Source organism: Neolamprologus brichardi, chromosome 4 (assembly GCF_056152115.1).
Source record: "Neolamprologus brichardi isolate AB-2024 chromosome 4, ASM5615211v1, whole genome shotgun sequence".
Classification (NCBI taxonomy): Eukaryota; Metazoa; Chordata; class Actinopteri; order Cichliformes; family Cichlidae; genus Neolamprologus; species Neolamprologus brichardi.
In genome coordinates this window covers 1,451,439-1,469,705 of record NC_142107.1, presented here as the reverse complement: position 1 = coordinate 1,469,705, position 18,267 = coordinate 1,451,439, and the positions used below count along the sequence as shown (strand labels likewise).

Genomic DNA, 18,267 nt, shown 5'->3' with positions numbered 1-18,267 from the left:
ACCCAAAGATAACAATCAGCCACGGCATGTTTCCCTTAAGCTTTGCTAAGCATGTTTTGTCTATGACTTTGACGTTATGGTTATGCTGTTGAGATGGTTACATTTTTTTGAGACACGAGAGAGAAAGATTGAGACAGATTTTAGCTCATTTAATACATTTTATGTTTCCCACATACACAAAAGATTTCGCACACAGATAAACGCAGTTTTAACATCCAGCTGATTCACAACATAAATAGTGAAAACAAGTGTAAAAAGCTGACTGTTCAGACAGGCGCACTGTGACCTCATCTTTGACCTCGCATTCGCTCTGTACGGGCAAAAAAAATAACGTGGTTTCAGAGTGACTCGCTCGACCATGTTTAGATTCTGTCAGATTCATATATGTGCCTCCACATGTGATGATTCGCTGCTGCTTTTGAAATGACTCTGCATCGAATGGCTGACAACACCACACAAGACAAAGAAGCTCCTTTTCACTTTGAGTCAAAGCTCTTGACTCTTCGCTGCGATGAATTAGCGGCGCTGTATTCACTTTAGCATATACAGTATCAGTCTCTTACATTTCGGATGCACGGCAACGAGCCGTACTCGTGAGGAGAAATGCCCACACATGCACGCACACACACACAAAGAGAGAGAGAAGGCAGCTGCACACACAGAAGTTGTTGAAACCTCTGTCCCAGTTCTCCGTTCTCAGATTTGCAGGAGGAAATCCTGAGAAAGAGATAAAAGAATAACACTGTTCAGACCTATCGGGCATATCAAAGTTGAAATCTGCAGGTGCTCGACATAATGCTGATATATTTTCTGGAAACGACGGCGCTTCTAACCACAACAGTTTATTTTAAATGCACAGCTTTGACATTAGGTCTTTGCAGCCCAGCTGGAGTAAGACGTACAGTTCAACGGCACAGCGGTAGATGCACACCTCTATAAGTGAAACAGCACATAGTTAGAGTTTATAAGCTACCGAATACCACTGCTTTCACTTTAATGGTGGTTCAGTCATCACCCTAAAATAACAAGTGGTCTTATTAAAGTGGTGAAGTATATCCATGAAATTGTATTTTTGCACTAACAAGCTGCAACCCAAATACCCAAAAAGGTATCAGACAAATACTTGGGATTTCTCAGTATGGTGTGCAGTGTGTCCTCAAAAAAATTGAGGAAACCGGACAAGTCGAACGCAGCCACAGCCATCTGTAAAACACGGCGGAGGCTCTGTCGTGGTTGGAGCCGCATTTAAGCCAGAGGTGTGGAGGATCTTGTCAAAATTGATGGAATCATGGAATTTTCCTTAAACACAGCATCTCCATGCATGCAAGCGTTTCATTAAATTGCTGCACAATAACAGATATTAGGGCTGACCCAAATCCTCAGCACAGCAATGTGGGTTAACTGTTGATTCTAGATTGGCTGTAAATATGGATCAGTGTCTCTCTGTGTTAACCCTCCCATGATCTGGCAACTTGTTCAGGCTATACTCCTCCACATGACATGTTCCCCCAAAAGAGACCCTGTGAACTTCATAGTGATGACCAAGTTTTATATTTCCCCCTCAAACTAGAAAGTCGCACTGCATGATAGTGAAATCAGAATATGTTCACAAAATGTAACAGTAATAAAATGTGTGCTTGACACAGTGTAACACATTTAATTCCCCTTTGAGTTACCTTCACCATGAGCTCTTACCTCACACTGAGCTCGAGGACTGATCAGACACAGAAGGCGGGTTCCAGATGTTGTGTTCTCCACGAGTCTGGTCTTTTAGATGATCTCTATAAGATGCTGGCCGCTCGGCTGTGGAATAATACAGAAAATATGCAGATAATAAGGTGTATCCTGTTTTCCATCTTTGAAATGAATTTGGGTTTACTGCTAAAACTGCTCTCTGTTCAAAGCACACGATGCAAATTTAAGTTATGATAATTTGGAACAATTAACTGTGCTGCTGTTTCTTTCATAGACTTTCATAGAATAGTCTGGGATCAGTTGGTGTATAAGCCTGTATTTAAATGAAACTTGATAAGATGACAACATACAGAGAACGCACAAGCTGCCTTCATTACCTGTATAATTATAGATGCACCACAACCCCCCCATCAGACCGACACCCATTACAAAGGCTGCAAAGACGATTCCCATCACTGGTCCAGTCTCCACCACCAGGTCTAGAGACAGAGTGTGATATATTTTAAAGACAAAGACAGTAACATCAGCAAAATACAGTAAATGATACTCACTGCTGTGCTCCGGCTCTGGTCTGGCCAGTGGAGTGACGCTGAGTCTCTTGATTCGTTGGCCAGTAGGGTTCCTCATTTTAGGTGACAGTGAACTAATAGGGTGGGTGACCACCATGGGTCTGGAGAGGTTTCTGATCTCACACTGAAGTGGGAATACAGGAAAAGGTTTATGCTTTAGTTTTACTGGCTTCACCTTCCAGTGCCATGATATCAGAGGAAAGCGTAAGTGTTAAAAAGCGTAAATCATAATAAAGTAATTGTAAAAAGAAAGTAAACCCTGTTTCAGTTCTAAGGTTTTATACATCAGGACATATTAAACATAACCTGGTCCTTAGCAGATATGAAATTAGGTAAATATAACCTCAGAAGTACAAAACAAGACATGAACCTGTGTCATTATTTATTCAACAAAAATTAGAAAATTAAATGTTGAAGCTGTGTGAATATATCCCATAATTCATTAGCTTCTGGAATCACCTTTTGAAGTCAATTCAATTATTTTTATACAGTCTCATATCAAAACAGTTGCCTCAAGGCAGTCTGGTATAATAATAATATTTTTTTGTATTCTTACAAAGTTACTTCAGTTAATTGAGGTTTGCAGGCATTGATTTATGCACAGCTCTCTTAAGGCCCCATCACAGCATTTCAGCCAGGGTGAGGTCTGGATTTTGAGCGGGCAGTTGCAAAACCTTGATTCTTTTTTACTTTTTCAGCCACTCTCTTGTAGATTTGCAGCTGTGCTTGCAATCATTGTCTTGTTGCATGATCCAGTCTGGCTGAAGCTTTCGCTGTTGGACAGATGGCCTACTGTAGAACAATTTGGGATACAGAGGAGTTCATGGTTGACTCAGTAACTACAGTATGCTGGAAAACAAACCCAAATCATGAGGCATTTGGTATTCACCAAACACGGTGTTGTGCATTATAGCCAAACATCTCCACTTTGCTCCTGTCCTTCCAAAGGACAATTTTCCAGAAGCCCTTTGATTTGTTCAGATACAAATTTTCAAACCCAAGTCATTCTGCCATGTTTGTGTTCCAAACAGGTCACACCTATTCAGTCTTTTTCTAACTGTACTGCCGTGAACTGTAATATTTAACATGCTAACTGAGTCCTGCAGAGTGCGAGATGTAGATCCTGGGACTTTTGCAGTTTATCTAACTTTAGGACCTGATAAGGACCAGATTATTTCCCCTGATATACAAAACGATGTCCTGGTGTTTACCATGACTCTACTACAAAACTACTATATAAGGTTGCACATTCAAACGTGTTTTTAGCAAATATTTGGCTCTTTATTTTTTTAAAATAAAGCTGACCTACTTTCTTGCACAGCTTGGTGTGAAGGCTAACACGGTTCACTTTACCTACATTTTTTAAAATCTAAGACTAGGTAAGCTAACTGGCTCCTGGCTTTAGGTTTCTCAGTGAGCTTTCAAACACATAATGGTTATCAATCTTCTCATCTAATGCTCCACAAGATGCCTAACAGGCACTTTATACAAATGACCAAGCTACAGTTTCCCTGCTCCATCTTAGTGCTTTTGACAAGATGATTTATTTGCTATTTCTTCTGGGTTTTTTTACCTGATGCCCGGGTGATCTAGATAGAAGCAGAGGCATGCGTGGCCTGCCCTGACAGTCATTCTTTATAGTTTCCTTCATGGGTTCCCCTCTAGTTGTGTCAGAGACACAGAGGCGAAGGCTGCAGTGGAGGAACTGCATTGAGTCGTTATAAACTGGTCGTAGAATGAAGCTGAATCTTAAGGGCTGTATCTCCTCCTCCTCTCTCACACTCATGGTCCTCTTGTCTCTCCCTCCTCCACTTTCTGCTTTTTCACCTGTTTGATCAATTCTGCCATTTCCCAGGCCCTCTGTCTCTTCCGTTTCCTCTACTGCTTCAACGTTATCTTCAGTCTCCTCTTGCTCATGTTTTGACTTCGCACTGAAGGTCAGTGACGGGTCAGAGGAACAGCCGTTACTTATCACAGTCCAGAAAGGCAATTTTTTGGGGTCTGAGAAAGAAGAGACTACGCATGACTTCACTTCCACGACATCTGCGAGAGGTGCTTTAGCTGAAATCTGCAGCAGAAAAAAATGATGCAGAATATATCATAGTTATAATTAAGTAGCTTTCATGTTCATTAGATGTATTTAAAAAAGTAAGCTGTGAAGAAGTTAGTTTACATCACAATATCAAATCGAAGCAGAGAAAACACATGAAAAAGACCTGGACATAGACACGCTGGTCAGCGGTGATGACACACGGACCAATCCGCCTCTGCTCGTAGCTGTCTGTGACAAAAAGCTGCAAAAGAAGAACAGGGCCAGATCTGTGTCTGGGTGTTGGGAAGTGGCTTAGGTCTGGGGTGGGCCACAAGCCCTCTGGCACCCAGGGGACCAGTTCTGTCTGCACAGTGTTTACATTCTCATTAGCAGCAGCGCTGCTCGGAGGGCCAGGGACAGCAGAAAAACAGCTGAACTGAAAGAAAACAGCACAAGGTTATGTATGAAAAATCTTGCATGAAAACTGTTAAATATAAGACGAATGTAAACAGACACACAGATGTCTCACACGTATGCCAAGTGGACCTTTGGACTTCTCAGTCTCATTGAGTGAAAGGATGGTCTGAGGTTTGTCCCTCCATAGTAACAGCTGGTCAAAAAGGACAAACAGAGAAATCAAACTCAGAGTCACTCTCAGTCTCCTTCTCCTGGGGCATATCTTTCCACTGTGAAAATGAGTCTTTCAGGTGGTGTTTTCCTCACAAAAATATAAAATATACAAATAGTATCAATACCATCATAATGTATAAATTGCATTCATCCTGTGGTGTGTAAGCTTAGTTTTATGCCCTCTGCTATTTTCTGTTTCCGTTCTAAATTTTTACTCTGATGAGGCACTAATGATTGGTCAGTATAGAAACCTGCTCCTCTCATTACCTGCTTTGACTTTACCAAGTCTCAAATGTTCCCAAACTTGCTGCAACTACATGACAAAAATCTAACTTTAGAAGTTTGTTGCAGCATCTTTGGCTTTATGCCTTGATTAGACGTCTTTCAGAGAGAGTTGTAACAAAAGTATTTGAATAATTTGCAGATTAAAGTGACTATAACTAAGGACAGATCTACTGAATTTTCAAACATAGTTGCGCTAAAGAGTACATTGAAAATGTTGGGGGTGCAGGTACCCCAGACCCCTCTCTTCAGCTACACCCCTGCTTCAGTGATCTTGGGCCAACCCATTTGAGAAAACCTGACATCAAGATTTTCATATTTACAACCTTCAGTCTTCTTTAAGTCCCATTTATTTTTCTGTGACTTTCATCAACGTAGCAAGAAGGTTATATGTGTCATGGTTAGGGATGGGTACCGGTATCCGGTGCCATGATGGCACCGGTTCTGACATAAACGGTAGTAACCAGACCAAAAAGCAGCGCACATTTCGGTGCTTTATTTCGGTGCTTTATTTTGGTGCTTTTTTTCCTGAGCTATGATACACTTTAGATTCTAGCCAATCACTTTACATTTCCGAGGATAGTAGGCGGGCCCAGGTACGTACGTTCTTTTAGAGCAGAGCTACAGATTAAAAACGCCCAAGGCTAAGCGGTCAAAAGTCTGGCTGTACTTCACAGCAAAAGATGCAAACTCAGCAGCCTGCAACAAGTGCTTTAAGGTGATACTGTGCAAAGGAGGTAACACCTCGAATCTGATGAAACACCTGGTGACGCATAGCGTTTTTTTTAAAAGCCGAGAAATGCGCCGTATTTGATAGCTTGCTGTGAGACCTCACACCGAGCGCATCTACTGCAGGTGTGGTGCCTGTTATCGGACCCGGAGTTAGCAACATCCCCCAAGAACCCGAAGAGGAGAGTCCTGGCCCCTAGCCCTGCCAGTGTAGCAGAAATGATGACGGATGATGATGGCAGCAGCAGCCGTTCTTCTCTGCATGAGTAGCTTAATATTGTTCGTGTGTAATTTACGTTGAGTAGGCTAACCACGTTATTACATTAATGCATGTAAGGTGAACTAGCAAACATCATCATAGCTACATGCAGCTGTCTTCTTGTTTGATGGCAGATACTCCCTTCACCCTGGCCAAAAAGGCTAAAATGACCAAAGAAAAAGTGGAAAACAGTTAAACATGAGAGGTTTTTGGACAAAGTTTGTGTTTTTTCCATTGTTTAAGCACTGCTTCCAGCCAAGAGTGATACCATGTATGCCCCATAGCTGCAGAAAAGGCTAACATTGTTATTTTTTTTACAAAAAAAACAGCTGAACATGAGAGGTTTTTGGACCAATTTTGTGTTCTCCATTCTTTAAGCACCGGTTTGAGCACAGTTTAAGCACCGGCACCATTTCAAAAGTACTGGTTTGGCACCGGTAACGGATAAAACCTAAACGATACCCATCCCTAGTCATGATCAAGAACTTAAAGTAGATCAAGGAAGCTGAGGGATGTTCTCCCACAGACTTCTACACAACCAAACTTTTCTGAAAACCAGAAGAACTGCCCCCTGCTGTTCATTAAAATTAATACAGGTTTAAGGTACATCCCTCTAATTTTTACAGTCTATGTTCTAAACGTTGTCATCTTTTCTGTCTCGCCCTCCCAGCAAGGTTGTTAGAGCAAATGCAAGGAAGAGGAATCCTGGAGAAGATTGTTCACACTCAGCTGATAGACTATCTAAATGATTTTCAAATTCCAGAAGCTCTTCAGTTCGACTTTAAGCCGTTTCACAGCACAGAGACAGCTCTCATAAAGGTTAAACATGTATTTCTTGTTTTGTTGGATATGACTGCTGATTTGACACAGCTGATCTCTCGACTACAGCACTGTGTAGGAATTTCCGGCATTTTGTGGATAAAATCATATCTCTCTAACAGGAGCTTTTGTGTTAAGTTGAGTTCGGCTTCATCCTCTGCCATGGGGTTTAGCGCAGGGATCTATTCTTGGGCCACTAATGTTTCCATGTTTTCCTGCCACTGGGTGCGATCTTCCGAAAACAAAAAATTTCATTTCATCTATATGCTGACGATTGCCAGCTTTATCTACCTTTTCAATCACTCTGATAGCTCCTCGGTTAGACTCCTGTTTGATTGTCTTAGTGATGTTAAGTCATAGATGGCTCTAATTTTTTTTTAATTTTAATAAACGTAAAGTGGAAGCAATTACATTGGGTTCCTCTGGTACCCCAGATGTTGACCTTGCTGCTCTGACTAATCATTTGAAGAGCTCGGTTACTAATCTTGGGGTAAAAATCGACTCTGCACTTAGTTTTGATGGCCACGTAAATGAGGTGGTGAAATCTTCATCCTATCCCCTCAGACGTCTGTCAAAGGTTAAGCCTTGTTTTTCCAGGCCTGACTTGGAAACTGTCATCTATGCTTTTATAACCTCACGCTTGGATTACTGCAACTACCTTTCAATAGAGGTTGGCCAGGGCCGTCTGTCCCTCCTGCAACTGGTGCAGAATGCTGTGGCATGGTTTTTAACTGGTAAAAGAACATTTGAGCACATTACTTTGCTTCTGGCCTCCTTAAACTGGCTTCCAATTGAATTTAGGATCTATTTTAAAATCCTTTTACTGGTTTTTAATTTGTTTTTACTCATTTTTAATTAATTTTTATTAGCTGGCCTTTGACTCAGTGGGTAACTGACAAGTTATTTTATTGTTATTTATTTATTGTATTTATTATTCTTATTGTATTTTTTATATTCCTGCTGTACAGCAGGGCCATGTGTTGTTTTTAAGGTGCTATATAAATAAATTATGGTATATTATGGTATGCTAAGAAAGAGACACAAGGACGGATGAGCTGAAGCTCGCTCACCTGCTTCATCAGCTCTTCAGCCTCCCTGCCCGAATTCAAATTGGCCCAGATTGCCTCTTCACCTGCATTAACCCGCAGTCTGCCTGACAATCTCCAACCAAAGTCAGCCTCACCAGCTCCAGCATCATCATTACCTCTACAGTAATAAATGTGGTTCTGCTTGTGGGTTCAGCATTTGGACATAATTGGAATTCACTGCTTCAACACAGTTGCCTTAAGCCTGTGTTGTTTGTCTGTTTTTCAATCATGTTTCCATCCAGCCTCCCGCCTCTGAGGGGACATTTGCTCTCACTTAATTTGCCTCTGCGCAAACACCCATTTTAGGCTTGACCTCAGCAATGTTCTGGTCACAATGACCTGGGTCGCAAGTCTTACCAGGACAACTTCCACTTACCATAAATTTAAGTGGCTGTTATGCACCACATGCCTTTTTTTCCTGTACCATGAGTAAAGGACATTTGTTTTTGTTTTGAACGCAGACGCTTTCCTAACTGTGTTCTGAACGTTTTCCTGTTTGTCCTGTTTCCTCCCTTCAGATTTTTTTTTTATTTATTTTTTGACAGCTTGTTTTGAATTACATCCACAGTGATGCAGATTTTTTTCAAAGACAAGATCTGTATCATTCTTTCCCTTGTGTGACAGAAGATATAGAGAGGAAAGTTAGGGTTTAAGTAACAAACAAAGACAGAAAATTCTCCAAAGTTTCAATGTTTTTTTGTTGTTGAAATGTCTTATCTCACCGTGTTTTTGTACTGCACCCCTCTAGGCTCTCCCAGGAGCAGGCCCTCTGTTCCACAGGAAATGACTGGGAACACTAAAAGGAAATGGCTCCCATTGGACTCAGCCTGGCAAGTCAGGTCACGCAGAGTCACGGCAGCCACCGGGACAGACAAGCTCTGAAAGAGAGCACTGATGTGAGGCACTACAGAATATCACAGTGTGAACAGCTGCTTTAGGTTTGTCGCTGCTTCTAATTTAGATTTTAAGTTAAGACCTGCAGAATGCTTCTGTCCACCGTCACGCTGAGGCGTCCGCCCTCACAGTTCACTGTGAAACCCTCCCGGCCTTCTCCTGCTCTGCTGCCACCATTCAGCCACTGCCTCAACCTGCGCTCCTCTGCCTCAGGAGGCCTTGCAACCAGTGGATTCGTCACTGCAAACTTACCTGTGATACAGAGAGGAGATCAAGAGATACAACCATTCACTCAAACATCAAAATCCTTCATTCAGCTGAAAATACTATATGGAATAAATACTATGAGTAAATACTATGGAATAATTTAAATGAAAAAAGACCAAACAAATGATATATACTTTCTTTTGAGTGAAAAAACGAAATTCAAATGTTCAGTTTATACAGCCCATTCTCACTCATGAGGTGTAACATCCTGACGATTTGTCACGTCCTGCGGCGTTCCTGAGGAACGCGAAACTTGACCTTCTGCGTTCTTATGCTACGCGCCGGGTTATGGGTGAAATCCAGTAGAATTACGGTCCCGTGGTACTACACGTTCCAGCCATGTATTCCAGCCCTAGCCATAACCTTATCCCTAACCTTAACCAGCACTTTAATGGTGTTAAATAGTGCTTGCCAAAGCGATTTAAGAAAAATGAACGAACATGTGTAGATTGATTCCAAACGGTTCTCATGTTTCCTCATTTTTTCCGATCTTGTCATTTAGGGACGTGTTGGGTGCCCGGAAGCGTAACATGTTGACGATTTGTCACGTAGCGTAAAATATTACGCTTTGGAAGTGAGAACGTGTTGGTTCAGACACAGAAGAGTCCCGACCTGCTTCTCCCTCAGCCAGCTGGATCACAAAGTGATTGGCCAGGTCGGCCTCAGTGTATGAGGTCACCGTGGTGAAGCCACTCTCACGGGCCCAAAGGAGAAGGTCCGAGATGCTAGACAGGTCAGGGTCGAGTGTGCTGGCCACTGTTAGGCCAGGCTCAGGTGGGTAGGGTGGAGACACGCTGTTGGAGGACTGTGTAGACAGCAAGATGAAGCATAATACAAGTAAAGATCAAGTAGAGTCAAGGACACTGTGGCACAGAGCAATATAATAAAGTGTTTTAGACTATGGCCAGTAACGCTAGGACCAGTTCTTTTTGGATTTGGTCACAATGAGAATGATTTGTAGCCTTAGATTCCTGTTAGCTGTGTGTTAAAAAAACAAAACAAATTCCACCACGATGGTGATGTAAAAGACAGCTGATGCCCTTACATGAACAGAGATGCGACCCTGGACGCCATGAGCAGTAATGGCCCAGTTGACGGGCACAGAGCTGCTGAGAATCAACACAATCTTGTGCGCTCTTGAGTCGGCCACTGGAGGCACAAGCGATACAGTCACCTCTACCTGCATGGAGCTGAAGAAGAGTGGACAGAGAAAACAACGTTTAACCCAAACGGCATCATCTGGGGCCAAATAATTGAAGTAGTACAGAAAAAAAACCCTGCAGTTCCCTGAATCACCACAGGGGGCGACTCTAGAGTTGCTCTATTTCAAATTATCCAACTTTAAACTAGTTTCAGTACCCCTCATAACTACTCTATGATGGGTGAATACATTTTAAACTGAGCTTTTTATACTGAATTAAGGCTTAAGCTTTATATTGTTAGGGGCATTTCAGGGGGTTTAGCCCCCCCCCCCTAATAATCAGACCCAATAAAATTATGAATTATCTTGCATAAATAGGCTGTTGATTTTCTTTACTCATTTCAGGTATTACCAGCAAAATAGTTGCATGTTTAATCATCTGGGAATTTGTGTTTGTGCTGTTGGTGAATTATCTGATAATAATAATAAGGCTTACTTTGTGGTTCATTGTACTAATATACTGTACACTCTGAAGTGTTTTTCTTCTTTGTTAACCAATGTGCAGGTATGTGTAGCAGTGTAATGCAGCCTCATAACCAGGCTTAATAAAGATACCTGACAAATAGAGGTGGGTTTAGAAATTGATTTCCCCGATTCAAATCGATTTTAGCGTGAGTAAAGCAATATCGCTTCATGAAAACCTGAATCGATTTTTAAATATAAATGTATTTTGCCAGAAAAACTAGAATCTCAGCTTAAAGCCCACAAAACAATTTCAGCGACCACCAAAAAGCTAAAACGAGAGCAGAAACGGATTCTGCAAAAAGACGTAAACACAAAGCACGGATCATTCAACCAACGTCACGTACACAGTGTGCTGAAAACCGACATCTCACAGATTCTGATGCTGCAGGTTTTGTCGCATTCCGACCAAAATTCACTGAACCAGCAGCAAAAGATCAAAACTATGCTTCATGTTTGATAAACATCGCCACTAATTCCCTCTTACTTTTGCTGTTTTGCTTCCACTTCCTGCACAGCTCTCTCTCTCTCAGTGTACTTCAAGAACAGTTTCCCATCTCAAATCTCGGTTTTCTGCATTATTCGCTTCCTTATTATGCACCAGTCTACTGTTGTGTTCAGCGCTGTTGCACGTTGCTTTTTGTTTTTCTTAAAAATAACCTTCGACAAGAAAGCCTCATTTCTGATGTTCATACCAAAGAAACGTAAACTTTTACAAAATATGCCAAATTGCAAAACACTTAGCTGTGTCTCTAATAAAACCTCTGTAACTTTGCTCAGCCTACATCAGGTAATTTTCATATCTTGATTCACGGTTTTCTTCATCTTTTAATTTTCTGCAGAATATTTTTAAGGTGGTTATCTGCCATAAAAAGCCAGGCCAGGAAAATCTGCATCATGTTTTTCTGTGTTTTATCCTCTGTTACTTTGACACAAAGGCATCTGCTGTGATGCTTACATCTCTGATGAAGTCTCACAAGTATCAGCTTTCTTTTTATACATAGATATAAAAATATGGATATGTACTGAATTATAATATGAATTATAATTATAATATTACAGAATAATACAGAATTATAATATTATAATATGTCTGAGTCAAAATTGAATCAAATTGGGACCTTGTGAATGAGAATTGAATCAGTTGTAGAAATCCGTGACGATACCCACCCCTACTGAGAAATATCATAATTTCTGCCTAGAAAAAGCAAGATGGAAAAACCCAAAATGCTAAAATAAAAAATGGCAAACAGCGAAACAGAAAACATTGGCTACCATCATTTATATACAGGCTTTGTGGCTGTAAATCGATTCTAATTTCTGCTTTTGCCAGGACATCAAGTGGTTGCTTGTTCTCACCCACAGAGGCCTGAGCCTGATGAATGGAGCTTAATTACGTGGACCTCAGGGATAGCCCCGCCTACATTCAAGTGGGCACAACCGTGCACTTCCTGTGGCTGCAAGTCAGAGGTCATGTAGTTGCGAGAGATGAACATGGACTGCAGCTGACACACAGCAGGCAGGTTTGGATCTGTAATATGGAGACAAAGTAAGAGAAAGTTTTGAAATGGACGCTGACCTAATGCAAAAGTCTGGTAGAAGCAAGAGGGGAAATGACTCATCTGACTCATAAGCCATCAGATGTTTGCAGATGTTTGGATTCATCATTTGTTTATTTTACCGTAAATTATTTTTCATTTGTGGATATTTTTGTGTATAAAAACTGCAAAGCTTAAATACAAAATCACTAAATAAGATTTTTGAGCACAGGGATGTGGATTTGGTGGCTCACCCTCTCCCAGTTGAAGGTAGACTCGATTGCCATGTGATGAGTGTGTCAGAGAGGACAGGTTGCCATGATGCTTCAGAGCCCAGCGATGCAGTGCACGGGGACGAAAAGGCAATGAATGCACCGTCTGGACGTGCAAACGCAGGGCGCTGGACTGTACGCTGGCATTTGAGGACACCTAGCAGTTGAAGGCAAATATATAATGAACGAAACTGCAGAGTGCACTCAATCAAAACTGCTCTTCTGCACAATAACTGACCTGCACCAGGACCTGGAGGTTGGAGGGCAGTCTCTCGGCCTCCAACCACCAGGTAACTGGGACTTTGGAGATGAGCACTAGGTGGACAACCCTCATAGGAGAAGGAGACAGAGACAGAGGCTTCATCAGCACTGTCACCTATAGGGAGGAGAGGAAAAGGCAGCCCGCTGTACGTTCAGCACTTTAAAGGATAAATGTACTTCAGACAGTTAGGGTAGCTCCAAAGCTAACCACATGTAGCAAACTTAACTTAAAATACACCAAACACATTTACAGCACTTGTACAAATAAAAATGTAACAAATAGAATAAAATAAAACTTATTTGTTAGTCTTGTATTTGTGTGCCTGTGTAAGCAGCTAGAGCAATTAAATACATTTCAGCATTTTTGGTTGGGAAGCTAACGCTACTTAAAATGTTTGGTAGAACTTTATAATATGACCCACAACTAACAGTGTAATTATATGTACCTACAAAGGCTTCCCAGCAGATACAGTAGAATAAAGGGGTAGCAATTCAAGTTTTCACAAGAAAGAAGAAATAATTCTATTGTAAGAGTCGAGGTTTCCTCATTTTACAGCATAAGTGTAGCTTGTTTATCCACTAAATTACCCAGAAGTCACACGTCTTACAACTACTTACAGTATAGTTATTTCTTTCCTCTCAGATCATCTCAGGCTGTGTTTTTTTAACATGGCAGTTAGTTGACTACACTCTCGTGGACTCTGCAGTCACAGATCTCGATCCAAAAGATCACGCTTGGGATGTGGTGGAATCAGTAATGCAACTGTGTGACGCTATCGTCTCAATATGGATCAACATCTTATAATAGTGCCAACACAGTTGTAGCAAGATGTACCTAATAAAAGGGGGAGGGAGTATACATCTCCAATGTCACAGTGTACTAAGCCTGTGATCTTTTGCACAAATAATCGTCTGTTCATCATCGTGTTTGACATTTTTATCATAATTAGTCATTCTAGACTTACAGGAGGTTTCATGGAACTTTGACCCTCTTCCTTCCCCCAACAAGTCACAGAGGTTTCTTCCTGTTAAAAGGGAGTTTTTCCTTCCCACTGTCATTAAGTATTTCCTCAAAAGGGGGTCATCTGATTGTTGGTTTTCTCTGTATTTTTGTAAGGTCATTAGCTTCCCATACAAAGAGCCGACTGTAGATGTAATTTCACACAATATAAATAAAACTATCATCATCAATCATCAGTGAGAGTTTGCACCATATTTAAAGAAATTCCCTCGAGACTGTTGTGACTTTTATTATAAAGAAATGTCCACAAGATCATGCTGAGACTTAATATTATTTATTTATTTTAATGTTTTCCCATAAAATCTGCCTTTTTATAACAGAATCAGCTCAGTGGTGCTACTTCTGCTAAATTCTGTAGGTAATGCCTTTGTGATATAAAGAGAATTAAATGGATTTAAAAAGCTTTTTTGAGATAGTTGAGATGTTTAAAGCTAAACATTATCATCACATTTTAAGGGAAAGCATTTGGCAAAGAAACCTCTTAGTTTACAATCAATGAGACTGATTGATCAGCAAGTGACTGGAATCAGATTTTCCAGCTTTCTTACGGCCTATTTGAGTCAAAAATTTAAAGCTAAAACCCGGACTCAAATAAAAGCCCCCCTGCTCCTGAAGCCGGGGTCCTTGGTAAGGATGGTAAGTAATCGTTAGCCGGCTACCTTGTTTTCTGGGCTGTTGGTCACTCTTCTTAATGCAATGACATGAGTCTCCTTGTTTCCCCGTTCTCTAGCAGCACAGCCAGGACCTGCCTCAAACCTTTCCAGCAGACCCTGAACCGGATGTCGAGCGCCCACTGGACCGGCCACTGAGCAGTGCGGCTCTCCACTCTGAGCTGGAGAGGAACAGTGCATGCATCACTACAAAATGTGTTAAACCTGAAATATATATGCACAGGAAGTACATTCATATCTGCTGCAGCAGCGTGATCACTGTGTAAAATAACAAATAACATGAGACATGAGTGCTTCCCCATGCAGGCCTCGCTGAGTTTCACACTATCCTTCTGTATTCCTCCTTGTTTCATTGTGTTTCTTCTCCTCCTTTCTCTCCCTCTAATGTGTGGGTGACACAGTACTCTGATGTTTCTACATTTTCTCAAATCCCCGCCTTGTCCAAAAGAAAACTATGTAGCAACTTTCACTTTCATTCTGACACTTCAAGTAAAGACCTTTGGCTTGGGCACAGGAAATACCACATTTACAATTCGCTATGTCTTCACGCTGTGTCTCCTGCTGGGTGTCGTTGGACTTACCTTCTGGGTGCTCCAAGAGGAAAGAGAGGAAGAATAAAGTCCATCCAAGTCCATACAGCGAAGGCATCATGACAACTACTTCACCAGACTGACCGAATGCTTTTTTAGTGTAACACCTTAAAAACACAATCAAACGTGCAGTTTATGTGTGATTTTTAACTCAGAGTTATCTCAGTATGCCTGTTTTTCACCAAAGCAGAAAAGCTTCAGATAAGCTTGATTAATAATGATCAAAATAGGGACTTTTGGTTTAAAAAAGCAAGCAACCTTGATATACTCCCCCTGGACACATTATTAGAGACATCTGTTCAACTGGCCATTAATGTAAATATCTCATCAGCCAATCACATGGCAACAACTCACATTTAAGCATGTAGACATTGTCTGAGCTTCAGACCAGGGGAGAAACCTGACTGATGTAACATTGACATGGCCGTTGGTGTCAGACAGTGTGGTTCGAGTATTTAAAAAACTGCTATTTTGCTGGGATTTCCCCAAACAATGATCTCTATGATTTATATAGAATGGTCCGAGAAAGAGACAGCGGCAGCTCTCAGGGAGAAAATGCCTCACTGATGTCAGAGATCAGAGGAGAATAGCCAGAATGTTTCGAGCTGAAGACGACAATAACTCAACGAACACGCTTTACAATCAAGGCATGTGTAATAGCATCTCTGAATGCACAACTCTCTCCCACATAAACAGGACCTCATCTGTACCCTTAATGATGAGTTTTGATACCTTAGTAAATATAAACAAAGATGTTGTTTGATGAACATTAGAATAGTTCATGTGTTTTTCCAAGTTTAGGTGCATCAGCAGGGACCACCCTCAATAATTTCTGATGCAAGCACAGTTTATAACAGAAACTGCCCGGGTCAGAAAAGAGGTTCAAGGGTCACTCTTAGTAAGCTTTCAAGGATACAGAGTTAATGTACCCATCAGCTGATGGGGATAACACACCATCAGGTAACATCATGGATGTGCAGCAGCTGTTTGATGCTATTACATTAATATGGACCCAAAACTGCTGCAGAAAGGTGTACCTAATAAAGTGTCAGTTTTAAAAAAAACATTTAATAGCAACAATCAACCAATCAACCAAACATGTTCCTCTGGGAAAGAGTTTTGAATGAACTGTCACAATAAAAAACGGTTTCAGTCTTTTAAATAATACAAAAATATTTCGTCAAATTTATGAAATCAAAGCTTTTATCAAACCATTCTGACTTAAGTGCACTGACCCCTGACTTACTCTGTTCAGCTTTTTTTTCCTTTTTGCTTGCAGAAATGCGCTGACATGGAGCAGAACGTGCTTGAGCATCAGTCTGATCCATGCATGGTCCACGAATGTACTGAGAACCAGTCCATACTGCTCAGGAAAGCATGCAAAACATCCTGAGCAGAACAAACACGCGCTCTGCAGTCTGTGTGAGAGCTGCTAACTTGATTCATGCTTTAAGATAGTGAAACATGGAGCCTGGTGTTCTCATAAATGTATTTTTGTGGCTGCTGTTAAATTCCAAGAAAGTTCCGGACAGATAAGTCGTGCTAGTCGAGTCTTCAGGAAATTGCAGGATTCCTAAAAACTCTCTCCCTCCAGCGGTCTGCGCTCTTGGGGTGAATACAGTCACTCACCTGCGGCTCCTCGAAGGCACAGGCTGACTGCTGGTCCAGCTGTTTGCTTCAGACTTCACTGTATTCACAACTCTGCGCACACCCCTCTCATTTCCTAAACACACTATCACACACCTTCAACATGTCAAACAGACCAAATACAGAATAAGTTTAAGAATAAGGAAAAAAAGCGCAACTCTCAGCTGTGCGGGCCATCGGGCATCTTTAGCCCGCTGAGGTGCGTCTTGTAAGAAATAGATTTCTCCGGGTGAAATTCATTTTACACATGGAGTAATGCCGAAGGGGAGGGGGTGTCGGGGGGTGGGCAGCTGTAAAGACACAATTGAAGGGGCAATGGGAGGGACTGCGGGATGGTGTGACAGAGTGGAGAGAGAGACGGCGAGGAGAGGAATAAAAGGCTCTGGAGACGTCTCCAAACGTAGATGGTAACAGGAAGGAGGAGTAGAGGGAGAGAAGGAGGGAAGAGGAGGGAAAGAGGAGGACCAGGGTGGACCTCAGAAGTTTGACTGGCAGGGGAAATGTGAGAGTGATACCGGGAGGCGGGGTGGAGGGTGGTGGGGTATTTAAAAAAAACCAAACCCAGGCACACACAAACACACACATTAACTGGTGTGTCTTCTTATCCGAACTTCTGAAACACCTTTCTAAAGAAAACATGATAGCAAACCAGTGAAAGCCCACAGCAGCTTTTCCCCAATAAGCAGCCTGAGAGCTTGTTCATCATCTATTTTATGCGTGGATGGGGAGGGGCTTGTTTTTTTAGGGACACTGTGCTGATCACAAAATCTTGTTTTTTCAAACTTTTCAACTTCCACTTTCAAAGTGGAAAGAAGTGATAACAGTGAGCATACATTGTCAAGGTTGTGATTTTGCTCACCTGAAGAGCAAAATCGCAACCTCGCCAACCACAGAGTTTTTAGCTCCATCTTTGGTCTCCCCACTCACACTGCTGAGCCTGCTCGCTGTCCAGTGTGGTGTTGAATAGGCAGTATGAAGGCTTTTTGCCTTCTGGCCAAAAATGTTACTGTGGGAAAGGGAGTTTGCACCAAAGCTGTAGAGTTGTGAGCACAACAACTAAACAAGGAGATAATTCTGCTATAAATTTCAGAAAAGCCAAAGAAATCAGGCGTGATTTCATGTTGTTATGGAAGTTTAGACAGTCCAAATACCAAAGTTTTGCACGAGACAAAAATCTTAAACTGCGCTTTAACAAATGGGCATATCTTCTGAAATGTGAAGCTGACATGGATGTGCCTGAAACCTAATGTCTTTCTAATGGTCAGCAGGGGAGACTCAATGTGATTGTCCCAAAGTGTATGGGAACACAAAACCTCAGCTCCCTCTCTCTTAAAGCTTTC

The 18,267-nt window shown here is 41.6% G+C and overlaps 1 protein-coding gene across 2 annotated transcripts; it reads right to left on the bottom strand.

The window, feature by feature from the left end:
* engl (endoglin, like) lies at positions 1–17,186 on the bottom strand. Of its 2 annotated transcripts, none has more exons than XM_006805066.2 (17): positions 16,910–17,186; positions 15,272–15,387; positions 14,679–14,851; positions 12,976–13,113; positions 12,720–12,894; positions 12,287–12,458; positions 10,310–10,454; positions 9,877–10,069; positions 9,080–9,249; positions 8,826–8,981; positions 4,826–4,906; positions 4,481–4,732; positions 3,838–4,332; positions 2,247–2,388; positions 2,073–2,174; positions 1,696–1,803; positions 1–717 (listed from the first exon to the last, which is right to left on the bottom strand). In XM_006805066.2, exons 2-16 carry the CDS (start codon positions 15,339–15,341, stop codon positions 1,697–1,699), a joined length of 2,571 nt encoding a protein of 856 aa, XP_006805129.2. In that variant the 5' UTR covers positions 15,342–15,387; positions 16,910–17,186; the 3' UTR covers positions 1–717; position 1,696. The 2 variants fall into 2 exon arrangements, with proteins under 2 accessions (XP_006805129.2, XP_035769892.2); XM_035913999.2 differs by lacking the exon at positions 16,910–17,186 and adding an exon at positions 16,527–16,646.
* Positions 17,187–18,267: the final 1,081 nt, after the last annotated feature.

Coding starts and splice junctions, on each gene's coding strand:
- engl (XM_006805066.2), bottom strand. CDS start 15,341: ATGATGCCTTCGCTGTATGGACTTGGATGGACTTTATTCTTCCTCTCT. Junction 13,114..14,678: donor CCAACAGCCCAGAAAACAAG/GTAGCCGGCTAA, acceptor TCCTCCCTATAG/GTGACAGTGCTGATGAAGCC. Junction 8,982..9,079: donor TGGACAGAAGCATTCTGCAG/GTCTTAACTTAA, acceptor GCTCTCTTTCAG/AGCTTGTCTGTCCCGGTGGC.